This window comes from Phyllostomus discolor, chromosome 13 (assembly GCF_004126475.2).
Source record: "Phyllostomus discolor isolate MPI-MPIP mPhyDis1 chromosome 13, mPhyDis1.pri.v3, whole genome shotgun sequence".
In the NCBI taxonomy this organism is placed as follows: Eukaryota; Metazoa; Chordata; class Mammalia; order Chiroptera; family Phyllostomidae; genus Phyllostomus; species Phyllostomus discolor.
In genome coordinates this window covers 22,043,894-22,064,073 of record NC_040915.2, presented here as the reverse complement: position 1 = coordinate 22,064,073, position 20,180 = coordinate 22,043,894, and the positions used below count along the sequence as shown (strand labels likewise).

The following is a 20,180-nucleotide window of genomic DNA, read 5'->3' as shown; positions in this document are numbered from 1 at the left end:
TTTTCACTGGGCATCCAGGTCAACCCGCCATGTTTTTATGCACTTTGAATGGATAGCTTGTAAAAGCTCCTAATGAGCCCTTGCTCTTCTTCTCCCTCCCAAATCAGAGGTGCACTGACATTTGTATTCCTCACAGTCTTTGTGCAATGAGCGTTAGCCCCTCCGTTCTTCCAAAATGGTGAATAGTTATCAAACCCTATCAGGGACCAGCAGGTAAAGAACTCGGTTAGCTGAGGACAGGTGTGCATATCTGGGCTCCCCCACCACTCCCACTTGGTTCCCTGAAACAGCCACACAAATCTATTTCCTTGACATGATTCTGGAAAGAATGGCAGTTTGCCCTTATTTGGTGTGGTGATTAAAAGCCCAGGCTCTGGATTCACATAGACCTGAGCTCACTAAATGTAGGAGCTGATTTGCTTCATGCCTTTATGCCTCAGTTTCTTCATCTGCAAAATCCCAGCAGTGATGAACATACTGATCTCATCAAGTTATTATGTACAGGACAGTGTCTATCACAGTAAATGCTTTGGAAATGCTCTAAATGTTTTGAGGAGGAAGATGAGGATGATGACATGATGACGATAGAGACTCTGGACACTGAAGACTCAAAGCTACCACTGATTAGCTGTGAGCTCTCGGCAGAGACTTCTCTTAGCTTGCTCCTCTCCCAGGTCTCTGTCTACCCACCCAGACTCTGCTGCTGTGTTTGGCTTCCTGCTCAGTGTAGCAACTGGGACACTTTTCCACACCCAGACAAGATCTGAGGCTAAGCTCTGCAACCTGGGCAAGGTGGGGACCTAACTCAGCTTCCTCACCTGTAAAATGGGATACTGATAGCATCCACCATGCGACCTGCTGCATAGCAAGTACCAAGTGCAGGGCCTGACACAAAGCACGCACACAGTGAACATCAGCTATTGCTATGAGACGCACTGAGAATTTCCAACACACCTTACCCTCGCTCTCTCACCGATTCCTTCACCAAACACTGGGTCTTGCTCTGTGAAGCAGACGTGGCAGACCCTACGTTCTCCACTAGGCAGCCAAGGAACATGGGGTTTGTAGACAACCTGTCACAGAGCAGTGAGTGACGGAGCAGGGATTAAACCACAGACAACTGTTCCTTCTGCATCATGCCACCGGCACACCAAAGAGCAGGCTCGGGAAGTTGGAGGCCCACCAGCCCACGAAGCACACTTTCACAATAACCTAAGTGCTACCCAAAGTGGAAACCCAGTCTCATCATGCCAGGCTCAGCACACCTCAGGGGGAAATGGCAAACAGTGATGACAGGGACAACCAGCCAGTGGAGTGCAGAGCAGAAGGCCCCCTGGGGTCAGAGAAGGGGGGGAAGCAATTGTCTTTAGACAGGAAGTGAAGGGTTGGGGATGAGGTGCTGTCTCGGGCGTGGCCTGCAGCTGACGGGCTTCTCCTTACTCATTAACCTCAGCCTAGAAAGTAGGAGTTGCCCTTCTCCTGCTTGCGCACCCACAGTACCGTGATTTTTCCCCCACTGGGTCCTTAATTATCTACATGTGTTTAATTTGCTTTGTAGATGATTTAGGGGGAGAAGAAAAATTCAAAATCTCATAGCTGGCAAACACCTTAAACGGTCTCAGCCAGTTCTTCGTTCTATAGAAAGGGAACCTGACGACTGGAGCGGGGGCACCGCTGGAGCAAGGTCACGGAGCACGGGACAGGTGCTCCACACAGTGGCCGAGGGCTCCACTCCCTTCAGCTCTCTCCCCTGGACCCTACCCAGTAATGTGGATACAGCCCCAGTGTCAGAACCCTCCCAGGCTGCGCTCGCTCTGCAGGAGCAGCAGCAGTGCCTAGCAGCTCCGTAACAGCTGGAGGCCCTGCATTTGCCTGTCTGCTTCCCGGGGCCTGGCCTTCTTCACCAGACCTGAGAGCAGAGACAGGCAGCCAGCAAAGCAGCGGGGCTCTCGATCCATTCCAGACCTGGGGAGGGCAGAGGCTGCCTGTCCTTCATCCGAACTTTCCAGGGACTTTCTTGGAGTCTAGGCAGCCAGACAAAGGTCACCACTTGAAGGTGGAGCAGGAATGCATGAGGAAAAGGCAGGAAGAGGCTCCTGCCCTAGGGCAGCCTCTCTGGCAGAACTTGCAGGGAACCACCCAGCTTGTCTGGACATGTGTATTAATGAGTGTGCATGAGTGTGTACCGCAACAGCTGTGTGTCTGTGCAGTATGATGCATATGTGTGTGTTGTGGGGTTGTTTATGCAAATGTGCACATAGTCATGTGTATATGTGTATGCTAGTTCGAACATGTTTGGACATGTAACCTCAAAGGGAAATGTGTATGACTATGTATAGGGATAAGTATGTGTATTCCTGGTTATAAATGTACAAGTGAATATGTTTAAGTGTGAATGTGCATGTATCTGTGTGAGTGTGTGTGTGTGTGTGTGTGTGTATATATATATATATATGTAAAAACATGCTAAAGTAGTTCAGAGTGAGTGTACCTATTTTCATGTATTTAATCGTGTATGGATGGATATCTGTGAATATATAAGCACCTGGTTAAGTATGCATCAGCATGAGTCAGCATATTTTTATGTGTACATGTGCATGCAAATATATGTGAATGAGTGAAAGAGTGTGCACATATGAGCCAATAATGTGAGTGTGAGTCTGTTTGTACACGTGTGCAGGTATACAGGCGAGTGTGTGCATATAGGGTCATGTGTGTCGCGGCAATTTATGTGGAACTATACGCAAACAAATGAGAGAGAGTGTGTGCCTGTGCGTGTGTGCTGGCATCCTCTGGGCAGGAATCCCAGCGTTTCCATTACCAGGTCAGAAGCTGCAGCCTCTCTCACCCAGGATCAGGCCAGCCTGGCACCGAGACGGGCACACTGTGGCCAGGACACCAGGGTTAGTGACAGCCTCTCCAGGGTGTGCTCATGGACAGCAGAACTCTGCGCATTTTTGAAGTGTATGAGTGATAGATGGAAACAAGCTTTGTAATAAGGCCAATAAAAAGACAAGAGGAATAGGAGAGCAGATAATCAACCTCGTGTACATCCTCCTCAGCCCTCTCTGTGACCACACCTTCACCTGTGGACACACGCACCTCTGCAGAGACAGGATCGCACAGCACAGCTGGCTTTCTCACTTCCACCACCTTGGCCTCTGTCCGCACCACTGCAGATAGGTCCACCTCATTCCTAACTCTCCGCTCACCGCCAAATTTGGGGGCATAATGGGTCATTATCATTCCTGCATGTTCGATAGAAGTTCCCAGACTGGAGGGCCCACCTGTAAACTTCTGTGGCCTGGACGCCCCCTCGTGGCATTTAACCACCCTTCTGACAGACCTTTAGGGTTAGGCAGCTTTTCATTTACAAATGACTATTCATCTGTGGGACTCTTTGCCCATTTCCTTAGGATATATTCCAGAAGTGTAGTTACTTTACCAAAACAACACACACTTCATTGTAGTATTTTCACAGGTGTCACTGCCCAGGTTACTTCCAAAGAAGCTCAGTGATTTGCTCTCCTTAGAACAGCGTGCTTCTCTTTGTCCTGGCCACCCGAGGTGCTGCACTTACTTTTTATTTTACCAGATGAGATTTTTTTTTAATGGTTTTTCATTGTCGTTTTTAGTTTTCACTCCAGATTTCTAGTGAACTTGAGCATTTTTGCATATTTGCATTGGGCAGTTGGAACAATATTATAGGCTCTTTGTTCTCCATGTACTTCCTTAATCCATTTGGTTTAGTTTTCTGTAAAATATCTGGTGGTGGTTTACTTTTCTCTGATTATTTCCAACACCATTCTTAAGTAGCCATTATGTCCCCACTGACTTGATATGCTAATTTCTCCATAGACTGAACCCCCGTGTGTGTCTAATCTGTGTCCAGTCTCAGTATACCGACCCATCCGTTGCTCTGGGTGTTTGGTTCTGCAACAATACCTCACTGTGTCAATCAGGGCAGCTTCGAGGTGTCTTTCTAAGTTTGGTGGAGATAGTCCTCTGTTCTTTACAAGGTTTTCTTGACTCTTTCAGCCCATTTGCTCTTCCACAAGACCTTTAGGACCAGCTTGTGGACACCTATAAAAATTGCCTCAGAACTTATAGACCATTTACAGATTAATTTACAGATTAATTTGGGAAGAAGTGATATCTGTACAATATTTTATAAACATGGTGTGTGCGTCTCTCCATTTACTTAAGTATGCCCTTATGCTTTTCAGTAAAGTTTTAGAGTTTAACCAAAAAACTTAAAAAAAAAACCTCATACATTCTTTGTTAGGCTTATTTTTAGATTCTTGGGGGGATTGGTTGCTATTGAGATTCTTTGCAGTTGAGATTGCAAAGAATCTAAGAGATTCTTTGTTGTTGTTGCATTTTCTGCTACACCTTCGGTCGGTCTACACGGCTAATGCTAGGTCACTTCTTACACTCGTGGGTTGGGGGATCCACGAGAAGGCCTCTTAAAAGTCACCCGGTTACATGTGGATCGACACCCCACACAGCCCTATTAAACTGCAGACGACGAGAAGGCCAAGGCCAGAGCTCTCAGAAATGCCGCTGGAGTCTGTTCAGAGAGAAAACGAAATTACAGGCTGTCTTGGGACATCTGCTGGATGACCCTCTCCCAATACACCACCAAGGGGGACGTCACCACGGTGGATTTGTGACAGCCCAGAGTTGGCTCTCCATCAGGTCACATCCAGGAAGGCTGACTTGTGATAATCAAACCCACAAAAGACTGAAGGGGGTGACCAGGGCTGCCAAGCTATTTTAACTTATGATGGATCTTTCCGATCTAGTAAGAGTGATGCTCTTGCCCCCCGTGGAAGCGCTCCCTTGCCACTCCCTGCATATCAGGGAAGCCAGTCAAAAGTTGCTTTTGACACACCTGGAACGGGAGGAACACGACAGTCTGGAAGGAAAGCCCATCCAGGCCATTTTAAAGCGACGCCTAAGAAGCGGTGCCAGCCTCACCACACCGGAGCCCTCATCCCAGTGACAGGAAAGCTGGCGTCCCCCAGACAGGGTGCCCTCTCCCCCAGGTGACGCCAGATTACCAGCTGCCAAATTCCTGCTCCTCAAACTGCCCGTTCTTATACTACTGAATGAATGCCTCCCACGTGTTTGTAAGACAGTCTCTGAACAAGACACGATAAAATAAATTAAGATTCCACTTACTCGATTACAAGCACGTGCCTGTCCTGAATCATCGGGGCTGCACATCGGTCACTACAATGGACACGGGGCCTCGCCCAGCTCCTCTGCCACCTATTCATCTCTGCCGCCAGTTCCACTCCCGGAGGGCGGGCTTGTTTCCCACAGGTCCAGGTTAGTTAGCATCTCGCCACTGTGCCCTGGACTGCCGGCACTGTCCTCTGTCCCCTTTCCAGGTTAATATTCGCCCTTCAACCTGTAACCTTTGGCAACCAGTGTGAACCCACCCTACTGTTCAATTTCCTCACCCAAAGTTCTCCACCTGATACTATCAGGATCTGCATGAGCCAACCTGTCACACGGGTTCAGTGGGGTGTCAACAGCTACTACACTTCTTTAACCCACTCACCCAGAACTTGGTTTTCAAAAAGGACTCAGGGTGGGGATAGGGAGGCAGTTGTCACAAGAAGGCTAAATTGGGCACCAGGCAGTCCTGGATTCGTACCCCTGCTCTAGCACCTCCCAGCTCTGGAACTTTAAACAGGACACTTCACCTCGGTCTAACCTCTCTGAGTTTCCGTTTCCTGCTAAAACGAGCATAGTAATAGCCAGGGCGCTGGGTTGATGAAAGGTTGAGAGATACAATGCATATAAAGTTCAAGCAAATGTCAGGCATCCAATAAAACTTGCTGCTATTAGCATGTTCGTGTAATTATTAGACTCATGCTGGGTTTCAGTGATCCCCTGGAGACAAACAGAGATGCTCAGCTCCACTGGTCCAAACCATCTACCGTTCTTTACAACAAATACAGCTCTGATTGCGTGAGACCCAAATGAGAATGCACCAGGCAGGGTGGTGGCTGAGGGGAGGACCGAGGTGCAGAGCTGGCATCTGGAGCCAGGGAGGCAGTGAGTCAGGCTCTGGGGAGCCGCCAGCACTGGACTTGAGTGCACAGCAGACAAGGGGTCAGAGCTGAGGGTCAGAGCGGGACTGAGGCAGGAGTGTCAGTGGACTGCCGGGTCTGGGGCAGAGGCTTTTTGTGCTTTGCTTTTTTTAATACTTCCTGCTCGATGTGGGTCTCTACCAACCCACAGGTATATAACAGCAGCCAAAGGCATTATCCAATGGCCCCAAGGTGTCATAAAACCATCCCTCGGTGCAATTCTTAGAGACCCTGGGTAATGTGATCTAGTGGTTAAGTGTTTGGTCTCTGGCATTAACATCTTGGGTTCAAATCCCAGCTTTGCCACTTATAGCTGTGTGATGTTAGAAACAGTTCTTTAACCTCTGAGTAACTTGAATGATAATAGAACCTAGATCCCAGGATTATTGTAAAGATAAAATAACATACATAAAGCTCTTAGCATCATTCCTTGCATGCGGTAAAGTCTCAGTCTATTAGTATTATTTGCACTGTTATTACCAATTCTGGATCTACCAGTAAGTAATTCATCATGGGAACTTGAACTTTTAGGGCCTTAGTTTCAACATTTGTCCAAAGGGTTCTGAGAATCTTCTCTTCTATGTCAAACTGCAGAGAAAAAATTAATGTAAAGGTGATTTGAAAAGTAGAATGCAGCACACATGTATAAGCATAGGACTTTGGAATCAGCCAGTTGTGGATTCCAGCCTCAGCTCTTTCACTAACTTTAGACAAAGCACTAAATACCCCAAAGCCTCCATTTATCTGTGGAATAGTGTCACTGTGAGAACTTTGAGAGGGGGTCGCTAAAGCACTTAGTGTAGTAGCTGGCACGTGTCCGTGAGTCCGTCCCCTCGCAGGGCTGTGCGGAGAATGGGGCTGACTCTGCCCACATTTAGAGGCAACACCTCTGGCTCTCAGACGTTTGGGACAGTGCTTGAGAAGAGGGCAGCAGGAGGGAGAGGAGGCAGCAGCTCCTGACCCAAGCCTGGGCACCCTCCACTCCGCTTGCCCCCAGCCCCTGGCTTTCACAGATGAATCTGCTCTCATGCATCTGAATCCCAAACCTGTCAGAGCTGAGTCTAGGTTAGAGCTTCTCCAAGGACAGCAGCGCTTGCCTGGAGGCAGATTCAGCTGGCTCTCCCCTCTGCCCTCAAAGGCATGCAAGTGGATAGGAAAAGAGGTGGGGTAGCGGTCCAGATTTCTTCTGTATGCAAGCCCCACCTCAGCCACTGAACTGCTATGCGGCCAGAGAAAATCCCTTTCCCTCTCGGGGCCATGGGTGAAATGGAGAAGCTGCGGCAGAGGTCTCCAAGGTTCTCTCTAGCAGTGATGATGAAGATGATGATGATCACAAAGAACTGTGACTTGCTCATCCACCCCACTCTCCATTCCTATTGCCTTGGTTTAGCTCCTCCCGGTCTCCCGACTGAACTGCTTCCCAACAGCCCACACCAGGTCTCCCCGCCTGCTTTTGCTCACTTCCAGCACGGCACAGCCATTCCTACTGCATTGACCTTCTGAAGTTAAACTGGGATAAGCCCTGCTGCTTAAGACTTTGGCGGTGCCCAACGGGCCACAGGATAAAGCCCGAAGCCCCCAGTTTGGTGGTGGAGGATGGCCAGTCTCACATCCATGTCACAGCATCATCTCCGTGGAGGGGCTGAGAAAGCAAATGTTGTATACTCAGACAGACCAGATCCAAATTCCAACCCCACTGCTGACCAACTGTGAATTTGGACCAATTACATAACCTCCCTGAGCCTTCTTCATCCGTGAAATTCGGTTGAAAATACCAACGTCGTAGGATTGTTTTAAAGGTAAAAGGAGCTGAACTGTGCAGCACTTTGTTGCCTGGTACACAGCAGGTCCTCAGTAAGGGGGGCCTTTTATGGTAACAGTTGAGCTAAGCTAAACTGTTTGAACGCCCCTTCCCACACACCTGTGCTGGTGCTCTGCCTCCTGCATGAGAGTCCTTCGACCTTCAACTCCACACATCCTGGCCCTAAAAGCACAGAGACTGCACCCTGGTCCTTGTGTCCCGTTCTGCTCTGAGCCTGTACTCCTCCCCAGTCCTTCCTCTTCACACTTCGCTGGCCTCCTTTCCAGCTGGAACGAGCTCTCACTCACGTCTCAGAACAACGCCAGATCTAGAGAAGCTCACTGCAGGAGGACGAAACAGACTGACAGGGCCACTTCAAACACCACGGGCTCTCAGAAGCTTTCCCAGAGTCACCCAGCCTGGCTGGAAGTCTCTCGGTGACTTGGGAACGATATCTAATGGCTATTTGTTACAACCTCTTAGGACGCTTATCACTGGCGGTGAGTACGGTAGATGGTTTTGTCCGCAGCTGACCTTGCCTGCTAGATACTTTGAGCTCTGCGGGGGTACGAATCAAGACTGTGTGCCCCCACCATGATTGTACTCCCTCTGGGCCTAATGTTTGTAGAGCTGAATTGAGTTTAGAGGAGACACACCCCTTCGAGAGCTGGCGTGCTGAAGCTAAGGAAAGTATAAACACCTTGTTCTTTGGTCACCTCTTGGGCAGTGTCTCTTGATTCTGACTGCAGTGGGCACACATCTTGCCTTCCCCAGCCCCTTCCCACCAACACACTCACCAGGCTCTTAGCTCTTTCACACTAAAGCACCTCATGCTATTTCAAGACAATACTGAGTTTAGAGAAGTTTACCGGGCAGGGTTAGAATCTGAAATTAGACACTCTGTGGCTGGGGCAGGGGGGGCACGCAGGAAGCCCTCAATAAATATTTGTAGAATAACATAATGGATGAATGAACTCTCCACCTTGGTCAGACAAGCATGACCATTGTCCAGTTTCCAGAAGGCAGACCACGAGGGAATCTCAGAGGCAAGATCAGTGAGCTAATGCTAAAAACTGTTGAACCAGAACTCCGGAAATCCCTTCCACCTCAGACTTAGGTGGGCCACCCTTGAGAGGTTGAGACCTAGAAACCAATTACCAGAGGTAGAACCTGAGATTATCTGGCAGAGGGTTCCAGTGTTGCTGCCTGGGGCCGTGAACCTGAACATGGACCCCACCGTGTCGAACACCTTTGCTGCATGAGTAAACGGCTAAGTAAGCAAAACAGCATTTAGCTCTCGGGCTATTACACCAATCACATCGATCCCTTCCGCACTGCAGTGCCCGCCGCTGCTCACTGGGGAGGAGGGAGCAGTCGATGGCCCAGCTTGTTCAGGCAGTGGCTGCCCCGGGGAAGTGGGGCTGCCTGAAGGCCCAGGCACCTGCTCGAGGCCCCGCCCTCACCTGCCGTTAGTCATTTCACTATGAGACCCTGCAGGGTTTTTCCTTCTGTGCGGTGAGGTATGTTTATATTTTTGCAATCAGCATGCATTACTTCTATAATAAGAAAAAATTAAACATTTTCACAATAGCAGTGATAACAAAACAGAGGCTGTGTATGTCCACGAAAGAACACCGTGTGTTTGCACACATGTACTTGGTGTGAAAGCACTCTTCACGATGCATTTCTTCAGTGGCAGTACGGACAAGAACCCAGCCACTTATTTTCTTTGTGACGTTATGAAAATTACCTAATTATCCTGAGCCTAAATGACTTCAACTGTAAGATGGGAAGAACTGCAACATGGAGATAATAAGCTAATTTTAGTGATGCTGTGAGTGTCGAATGATGTATAGCATGTTAAAGTATCCACTGTATACCAGACTAATAGATGTTTACAATCAACAAATGCAGTCCTTCTTCTATTACAAAATGAAATAAAATATCAGAAATAAAATGCAAATGTAAACAGTGTCCTTCCCTAGCTAAAACTCCTCAGAGCTGCACATTACTCCCAGGATGAGGTCTACCCTCCTCAGATGGCATGAGGGGCCCTGCCTGCTCCCCCTCCCGCCCCTCCCCACCCCCACATTCACTCGCTGTCCTCTCCGAAGCACGGCACCGGCACGCTTGTTTTGTCTCTAGGCCTTCGCATATGTTGTGGCAGCTACCCAAAATGCTTTTCTGCTTTGACTCAACCATATCTGGCCTCACCTTAAATACCGTGTCTTCCTGGAGCCTTCCTTGACTACCACCCCAAGTCTGGATGGGGGAGCTGTCTCCTCTGTCTGCCTAGCACCCTGGGCTTGGTCCCTACCTGAGCCTCGGGGTACTGTGGACTCGGTTCTGCAGGTCTGGGACTGCACGGATATGTTCTTCTGGTTCCCAGGACATTCTCCAGTGCCTAGAACAGTGTCTGGCACTGACTAGATGCTCAGTTAAGTCTTCTTGAAAAAGCAAATTAATAACGACTAGCTACTAGTTAAAACTATTAGCTATTAGATTTGGAAGGGTTCTTAGAGACCACCTAGCCTAACTCCTTCTTTTACCAGAGAAGTGATTCAGGTTCTAATCCCTGGCCCTTCACTGATTTGCTGCGTGACCTTAGAAAATGCCTTCCCTCTCCGAGTCTCAGTCTTTCCAGCTATAAAATGATGGAAGCTCTTCCTGCTCCAACTTCTCCTACCTTTGCCTCCCCCTCCTCTTCCTCCTCAGTCCTTCCCCCTGCCCCTGTCCCTTCCCCTCCTCCTCCTCCTCCTCCTGGGTGCTGGGTAGCTCCTAGGTGCATTGATGGGGGGAGTCAGTGGGACGGTGCAGGAGAAAGGTAAACTCAAATTTATCCTCTCAAATGTTGCCAATCAAGTTTAGGAGAGGAGACACGCACAGAGAGGAAGTGCTAAATGAAATGTTCCCCGAGATTCCCTTTTGCCAGGAGATCAGAAAAGGAAGAGATCAGGGAAGCCTGAGGGCACCCAGACTCCTGCAGGGGATGAGGCTTAAGCCGAGCGGGCGGAATTTACCTGAGCCGTGAGGGTGAGAGAGCACCCTCACACGGGACGGGCTCCCTGCACGCGTGGTCCGTCCGTCTGAAACAGGTGCTCGCTCCCTGAGGGTCAGGCGGACGTGGGTCCATATCCCAGCGCTGCCGCTTACCAGCTCCGGGCCTCCAACACGTTCCTCAAGCCTTCGAAGCCTCCGTTTCCCCTACCCTTACCATGGGGCTCTGAACGTCTGACGTCCGGGGCTTTGCTGACGATTAAGTGTATGTGGCAGTATCCAGAGCAGCACCTGCTGCCTCACAGACCGTTGTAAGAAATGCCACTTTCTTTCCTTCCCACCAGTTACATAAACAGGCTTGACATGTCGCTGGCAAGAACATCAGAAGTGCCACCGGGGTTTAGGGTCCGAAGGCTTTCTCTGCCCGGCCATCTATAGTCCGTTTACTCGGACATGGCCGGCCCCTGCTTCATCACGCAAGCGCACACACGCAAGCGCACACACGCACGCGCATACACGCACGCGCTTCCCTGTGAGATCCCAGGGAGGGGGCTGTTTCTGACTCGCGGTCCGACGGGGCCCAACCGGAAGCTGGCTGTGACCGTCGACAACAACAGCCCAAAACCCCGAAGAGTCACCTCCAAGCTGGTCTGAAGTTCTCCCTCCACACTCCCTCCAGTGGGACTTAGGAGATGATGAGACCAAACATCATTGTCTATGGGGCTGCAGGGAGACGCCTCAGTTAAATTATAGAGCCCTTCTGGAAAATACCTTGGCACACTTAGGAAGCTGTCGCTGCTTCCGTGGGCAAACAGAACGAGGCGTGTGCTGTGGGAGGAGATTGCGGGGGCGCGGGGGCGCGGGAGGGGGGGTGAGAGAGAGGGTGGGGAGGGTTGTTTGTTTCGGTTCAGCCCTGCAGGTGACAGATTAGGAGTGATTAGCATTTAGCAGCAGCACCCCAATGAAAATACAGCGTGATCCCATTTACCAGGCACCTTCGGGGCGGGGGGGGGGGGGGGGGGGGGGGGCGGGGGGGGCACACAGAGCAGGTGCTCACGACTGGAGCTTCTTTCCTGAAGGAGAGCATTTCACGTTGGGTCTGAGCTGAGGGTATTCGTCTTTGGGAACTTTAAATTCTTCTGGGACTCCAACAGAGAGCCATGCTCTTGTTCCTGGGAAAACTCAGATATCCCCTAAATCCTACTTGCGAGGTATCACGATATTCATGGAACCCAGGTTTCTAATGCCCTAAAATTAGAAAATTAAAACTAACTCACAAAATTAAAAACTTGTCTTTGCAACTGTTTCTTAATTTCGTGACTCAGTTTCCAGCCTTGGAGGCCTAAACGGACTCCCAGTTTCTCGAGGGCTCAAACGACCCCTCACTAGAAGTGGGGACTTTGGTGCCAGGACCAGCTGGGCTCTGACTTTCCAGGGTGACCCTGCGCCAGTCACAGTTCTCTCTGAACTTAAGTTTCTCCAACTGGAAAACGGGAGCAGGGAGGAGTCTTGATTGAGCGAGCAATTCCTAACCTATGTTCTGTGGAAGACACGCACCGTGCGCAAACTAGAGAGTTCTGTGGCCATCATAAACCAGAGAAGTGTTGCATAGCCTAGTCCCCTCCTGGGAGACACACAGGTCATTAGCACATTGAGCTGACTTCTGGGAAATCCTACGATGAAGAACTCTGTTGCATTTGTGTTAGCCCAACCTTCCCCTTAACTGTTTGATCCATGAATTCTTTTTTTTTTAAGATTTTATTTATTTATTTTTTTATTTTTTCAGAGAGGGAAGGGAGGGAGAAAGAGAGAGAGGGAGAGAAACATCAATGTGCAGTTGCTGGAGGCCGTGGCCTGTAACCCAGGCATGTGCCCTGACTGGGAATCGAACCTGCAATGCTTTGTTTCACAGCCCGAGCTCGATCCACTGAGCTACACCAGCCAGGGCATCGTGAATTCTTTTTATCAGCGGAGTAGCTACCCTGTAGCCCCACAGAAGCATCTCACGCAGCGTTGAGTTTGGGACCCAGATAGACGTGGCTCCACAGTGCGTCTCGGGTTACTTCTCCCCACACAGGTCAACACACCACACAGAAGGTCACAGAAGGCTGGCGTGAAAACAGAGTGGGGGGACCCTGGGACCAGCAAGAACACTGTAGAATTTTTACTCACCCTCCCTTCACTGCTTGAAAATTGTCCTCTTTAGGCAAAATAGTTTGAACGCCCAGGCATCAGCTTCTAGTCTGTCCTTGTGTCCCCCCAATCTGTCCAGGCCCGTGGCTGTCCCCACTGAGTGCCCCCGAAAATTGCCCCACTGGTGGGGTTCACGATAAAAGGAGGCTTGAACTTTATCTGTGACGTATTACCTTTCTCACCTAAAAAACAATGACCACAGGATGAAAATGTTGACAGGATGAACACAGGTGTTTATGACATCAGCCTGAACCTTTTATTTTTTTTTAACTTCTCAAAAGACAGAATAAGGTTGAAATCATCTCAGTTCAGAGGTGAATACACTCATGGGGCGGCTAGCGAATGTCCTAGGATGATGCTGACTCGTCATCCCGTGGACTCGGCCTGGTACACCCACTTTTCTGTCTCACTCCCACATACGCTGCAGCCCCACTTTAATTAGAGCCCCCAGAGGGGCCTGGGGGGGGCACTGGCTGAAGGCACGTGGGCCTCGGAGGATGGACCTCCCAGGCCCAGCGCTGACCCCACCGCCCTGCCTCCTGCCCGCAGGACTATCGGGTCAACATCTTCCTGCGGCAGCAGTGGAACGACCCCCGGCTGGCCTACAACGAATACCCAGACGACTCTCTGGACCTGGACCCCTCCATGCTGGATTCCATCTGGAAGCCTGACCTGTTCTTTGCCAATGAGAAGGGGGCGCACTTCCACGAGATCACCACGGACAACAAGCTGCTGAGGATCTCCCGGAACGGCAACGTCCTCTACAGCATCAGGTGAGCTCCCGGGAGGCCTGTCACCCCGGCCCTGGGGAGCTCCTTGCCCCTTGCCTTCTGGGTGCACGCACGAAGGGAGGGGTCAAACAGAGGCGAAGGGGCCCTGGGAACCCGACACCTTTGCCAAACAGGCAGAGCCAGCTCTGCAGCTCACACTCAGCAAGTGAGAACAGAATACCGTGGGAGGTCCTAGGAGCAAGTGGTTTATTGTAAGTAGGGAGATCAAGGAAGCATCTGGGAGAAGGGGGGGTGGGTTAGGCCCCTAGCTCACCCAGAGTTTCAGTAAGACGAGGTGGGGAAAGAGGATTCCCGGGCGATGGCCCACAGCAAGACCGGGCAGACGCACGAACAGAACGGGCCCTGGCGGCCTGCGTTGTCACTCGGGGCGGCCGTCAGCAGCACACATGCACACTCCAGTGATTGTTACCAGGGCTGAGCTCGAGTGAAATGTTCTTACCACCTTTGTTAAAAAAAATATCAGGAGCAAAGGCACAAAACCTGAAAAGTCCCAGCAACCTCCCCAAAACTGGGCCTGCCCGGCGGAGGCACTGCTCACCCATGTCAGCCGAGGCGGCTGTGCCTCTTCCGGAGGTGCTTTCCAGCCTCTCTGCCTGCCACTGAGTCCAGGGAGCTGGGTCCTCCGTCCCCAGCTCCCCGCAGACACGGTCAGTCCCCTGCTACCCCACGCCACCTAACTCCCAGCCTACTCCCCCAGGACAGGAAGAATATGACCAATGTCCACGTGATTCTCACAGATGACCGTTCCCTGAGAACAGACTTACCAGGCTGGGTACTTTACACAGAGGATGTCTAATCCTCCTAACAGCCCCACAAAGTAGGTTTTATTGTGCAGATTAGACGAGTAAGGATCAGAAAGTTTAAGTAACTTACCAAAGTTCCCACAGCTAATCTGACGCCCACTCAGCACCTCAAAGAGCAAGCACATGGGGTTTAATAGCCATGCAGCTATGTGACCAATGAATGGAGACGCTTTTATTTGAAAGAGCTTAAAGGGGAGTGCTGGTCCTAAATGATTCCCCCTCCCACTCCAGCTCCTGGGGGGGAATAAATCTTTCAATTTCCCTTAGGAGACGAGCTTTAAATGCCCAGGCCCGTGGGAAAGGGCGCACAGGCCCTGATCCCCAGATGTGACTGCGGGGCAGACAGTGGGAGAGGGTGCTGAGAAATCTCCACAGGGAATGGAAGCTCCACCGAGGGGCAGCCTGGGAGGAACCAGAGGCAGCTCACCTTCCTCACCTGGGAGACCACCGCCATGTCTGGCTGGCTGGGTTGGGTGGTGGCCAGCGGAGGTCTGTGAGGGGAGGTCACCCTGGTTGGATTTTGCAGCTGCTAGGCTAGTTTCGTGAGGCTAAGCCCCCATGCAGCCTGACGCAAGGACAAATCAGCAGAAAGTGGTATTCCCAAGGTCCTTCGACTTCAGGAAATTAACCCAGTGTGACAGCTGCCCCACTTGGGAGCTTTTCTCTTCAGAAATCAACTGTGTTCACTTTCCACCACCCTTCTTCTGCCTCCCCTTCCCCCTCCTGCTCCTACTTGGTGCCTAAAGGGACCCACACCCAGAGCCGTGGGTGTGAGCTGGAGGGAGGAAGTCCACATGGGCTGGGGCCTCTCCGTGTACAGCCGAGGTGCCAGCACTGAGTGCCACTAGATCGCGGCCAACCCGGCGCCTTTCAGGAAAGCAGTGCTGGAAAGCCTGCCAGACAACACATGGCCCAGCTTCCCAAGGCTGGGCGACACGGTATTAAATCCTGCCTGAGCCATCAGCTTGCTGTGGGACCTTACAGGAGTCCCTGCCTACCCTGCTCTGAGCCTCGGTTTTCTCACCTGTCAAGTGAGGGAGTGGGCCTTACGATCGAAGGCTCTGAGAGCCTTTCCCCTCCAGTCCCTGCAGCAGGTGCTGGGACACTGGGGAAGCCTCTCCAGAGGACTCATGTTCTGCCGAGGGGACTTCCTCCGGGTCTGAGGCTGCGGCCCTCTGCAAGGGTGGAACAACCCAAAGTCAACAGCTAGCCCAGGAGCCTGGGGTGCCCACCACTTTCCAGCTGACCCCAGCATGAGCCCGCAGGTGTGAGCCAGCTGTGTTTGGACACTCAGAAGGCAGGAGACCTTTGCACATAACTTTTGATGAGCCTAGGGCATGCAGGGAGGCAGCCAAGAACCACTCACGGCACCTGCTGCCGGTGCCCCTGAGAATGCCTGAGGCCTGGTGCTACTCAGCGAAAAATTCAGGTTCTGCTCCTACCTGAGTCTCCAAAGAAGAGCAGGGATTTGAGGAGGGGAGGCCTGGCCTCCAGAGCTTTGGGCACCTAGATAAGGCAGGCCTCCCAAAGCCAGACAGACTCCAAGGAAACACAGAAGTTCCCCTGACTCTGTGTGACCTTAGGCAACCTACTGATCTCCATTTACATAACTGAAGGGTGGGAATATACAAACATTGGTTCCAAAAACCCTAGTTCCCCCGGGCCTCCTTGACCCCTTGACCTCTCCTAGTGACTGGTTTCTGGTCATAAGAATGGAGGCACAGCTTCCCTGGTCTGTTGGCCCTGCTCATTCGACTCCCTTCTCTTCCCAGAATCACCCTGACCTTGGCCTGCCCCATGGACTTGAAGAACTTCCCCATGGATGTCCAGACGTGCATCATGCAACTGGAAAGCTGTGAGTCCCTTGCCTGAGGCCCCAAGAACGGATCAGGCCCCCGTTTACCCTCGGGACTGGCAGACATCCCCACACAGCAGCTCCTGACCTTGGGCCCCCAGGAGATTCCTGTAGCAGCTCAACCTATCAGATGAGGGGCTTAGCTCTTGGAAGATGCTTTGGAAGTGTAGCTCCCCTCATACAGGCTGAGGCCCTGCTCAGGAACCAGCAGCATTCTCCAAGGAGGGGCTGGTCTGTGTCCCTCGTTAGCACGCTCTCCAGCAGGGCAGGAGAAATCGCTTTAATGAGCCATGGTCCTGGAGGTCATGGGCACGCTCAGCCCCGCAGGGCAGAGAGATGACTGGCTAGCACAGGGCAGCAAGAGGGATGGGTGCTATTAGAAGCACCAAGCATGGTGGCCTCAGGGCAGAAGGAGGGCTTCTTTCTGACTGGGAGGGAGGGGCATCGTTGGAGAAGGCTGGGTGGACAGACAGTGAACCCGGATGCTGACGAGGCCGGGGCGGGGGGGTGGCGGTGCGGGGACACAGGTAGCTGGATTCTTTGCTGGTAAACCCAGAGAGCAATCTAATTTTTAAAGTATAATTAAATGGAAGGACATGGAGGTCCCTCCCGGACTTGTAGGAGAAACCAAAAGTGCAGAAGCCAGGGCAGAGCACTCAGGCAGCAGAAGCTAACAAACGCGCCCCTTGGAGCACCGCCTCTGACGGGAATCAGCACAGGCCAACCCTGAAACCTTTCCTGACTCCACTCGAGGGTCAAAGTCCTGGGGCAAAGAGTCTACCGGGTCTTGCTGAGCCACCATCCCACGCTTCCACCCCCAAGTGACAGTCCCACCACAAAAGCAAACCACAGAGTCACTCCCCTGAGGAGAGTCTGCTGTGGGCAGAAGAGGGAGCTTGCAAGGATAGTGCACAGGCACAAATGGCAGATGTCAGCTGAACTTGACCATGGAGGTGAGGGGAAGGGGGCAACAGGGCAAGCTAAGGTAGGGCACTGGGAGCGGTAGGAAGAGAGGGAGAAGGGTAGTGGGGTAAATGTAAACAACTAAACCAGGTTTAACCCCCTTTGTGGGGAGGGAGAGCAACATGGTTTCATGAATCTGTTGAGCATTTGATGCCTCTGTCTGTACCCCAACCAACCCTGACACGCCCCACGTAAGTGCCCCTGGGTGGTGACTGCTCCTTCTTCTGGTCCCATCCCAGTTGGATACACCATGAACGACCTCATCTTTGAGTGGCAGGAGCAGGGAGCGGTGCAGGTGGCAGATGGACTGACCCTGCCCCAGTTCATCCTGAAGGAGGAGAAGGACTTGAGATACTGCACCAAGCATTACAACACAGGTGGGTGCGAGGCACCGCCCCTCGGGTCCCACCCACACCCTCCCCGGGGCCAAAGGCCATTGCAAACATTCACTCAACCATTGCTTCAACAGATCATATGAGGTGGTCTCAGTGGGCATAACTGTGTGTTTATGACCAGTGGTAAAGAGAATATTCTCTGAAACCCAAAAGTGGCTCTGGCACTTTCTTCCTGAGAGTCCCGGGGCAAGGAGCATGGGCTTAGCCCACAACTCATCACAAAGAAAGCCGGGAGATACAGTCTTCGTTCCAGGCAGCAGTGCCCCTAACTCAAATGGACCCGATTCCTCGGGCAGAAGGAAGAGCCGCCATGAGGAGGACATCAAGCTGTCTCTGTCCCCGAGGGGCTGGCATTGTGGATAGGGCCCAGGCACAGAGAGCGCTCACGTCAGACCTCAGCAGGGGGAGGCCGGGAGGCTGCAGGGAAGTCAGCGAGCAGTGAAGCTGGGAAACAACCACTATAGTGTCAGTGACAAGGGGGAGGGGGGCACCACCTCTCTCTAGCTCAGCTCTCCACCTCGGGGCTGAAGGAACACACAGGGGGAAAGGCATTGTTCTGGGGGAGACTCCACGTGTAAAACTCCGGGGGAGGAGGAGGAGGGTTTCCTGGGCTGCCTGTGGGGGTGGGAATTAGGGCATTCCAGGCGGAGGGATTGGCATGATCAAGTGTGGACACAGGCTCCAGGCAAGGGATGGAGTGTAGGTGGTGGCGACTAAGTTGAAGAAAGAAGGGAAATGGGATGGAAAACAGGTAGTGCTCCACCCTCCATCCCCAGGGGCAGAATGAAGAGTCTGAACTTTCCCTGCAGGTAAGGGGGACCTTCTTGGATGAGGAGAGAAGGAAGGAAGGAAAGACAGGTTTTGCAAAGGGAAGGAACAGGATCAAGTCATGTTTGGGGAAGAGAAGTGGCAGAAGGGGAGTGGACGGTGCACTTCTGCCCACTCTTTGCAACAAAATTGTGACGATGGGGATGATGGCAACTGGCATTCCTGAGCACTAACGAGGTGTGAGGTTGTGCAACATTCTTTATAGGCACCATCTCATTCCCACATCACAGTAACCATGGTAACCATACCAGTAAACATGTAAGGTAGGCTTATTATTATTACTATTGCTATTATTATTATTGTCATCGTCATCCTCCCCAATTTACCATAGACAAGACAAGTGAGACAAAGAGAGATTCAAACATTTGTGTAAGGACACAGCTAGGATTTGCACTGAACCAGGACCACAGCTGAGATTGTTCTGACCCCAGAATCTTAGTCCTACCCACTAGGCCGTTTTGCCTTCACACCGTGATGTCTTCCAGGTAAATTCACCTGCATCGAGGCCCGGTTCCACCTGGAGCGACAGATGGGCTACTACCTGATCCAGATGTACATCCCCAGCCTGCTCATTGTCATCCTCTCATGGATTTCCTTCTGGATCAACATGGATGCCGCACCTGCCCGTGTGGGCCTGGGCATCACCACTGTGCTCACCATGACCACCCAGAGCTCTGGCTCTCGAGCCTCCCTGCCCAAGGTGAGTGCCACTTCCCGGGTGCACAGAACACCTGCACAGGTGGGGAGGATGCTCTTCTCCCTCCCCTGCCTGAGATAGGCCAGCACGAGAAGCTGGCCACTATGTCTCCATCAGCCACACTTGGTAGGATCCAGCACTATGATCCCTCGAACCTTTCCTCCAGATTTGACATTATATTCAACATAAACACACACACATAAAAAAAAAAAGATGAGAAAAAGTGAAGGAGATAGTCACCAGCACAGGTTTTGCTCCATTCTCTGCCAACATGAAACACACATTCCGCTTCATTTACTATTAACAGTCACCTCCTCCATTCACTGTAACGTTGAGTACCACATTCCACCCCTTTCACCAGTAACGAGAGATACTTTGTGTTGGGGTCTCCAAGTCCACCCGCATGTTCGGAGATGTGATTGGACTCACGGTCTCCACACACAGTTGTGCTCGAGGCTGAGGCTCCCCACAGTGAAGACTCAGGACGCACAGCTGGACGGCACGGGAAACAGACACACGCAGTGGCCAGCGGGACCCAAGGGCAGGCTTTTCTGCCCGCTCCCTCCCGCCCGTGAGGACCACGTAGAATACCCTCTTACCCCAGCAACGAAAGGCAACTCAAGTTGAGATGTTTCTGCCCAGAGAGACAGAAAGAGAAATGGTTTTGAGGCTCATTTAAGATTTAGTATCAAAGGTTTTTACTGGGTGCTGGGTGCCTGGCACAAACCAGAATTCCAGAGTCCCGGAAGGACA

General features: G+C 51.6%; 1 protein-coding gene across 2 annotated transcripts in view; it reads left to right on the top strand.

The window, feature by feature from the left end:
* The window catches only part of GLRA1 (glycine receptor alpha 1), a 71,951-nt gene that overhangs the window by 38,871 nt on the left and 12,900 nt on the right, over window positions 1-20,180 (top strand). For both annotated transcript variants that reach the window (XM_028528436.2, XM_028528435.2), the window contains exons 4-7: window positions 13,645-13,868; window positions 16,462-16,544; window positions 17,747-17,884; window positions 19,216-19,430. In XM_028528436.2, the coding sequence (XP_028384237.1) occupies window positions 13,645-13,868; window positions 16,462-16,544; window positions 17,747-17,884; window positions 19,216-19,430 (660 nt within the window). The remainder of the gene's footprint in view (window positions 1-13,644; window positions 13,869-16,461; window positions 16,545-17,746; window positions 17,885-19,215; window positions 19,431-20,180) is intronic.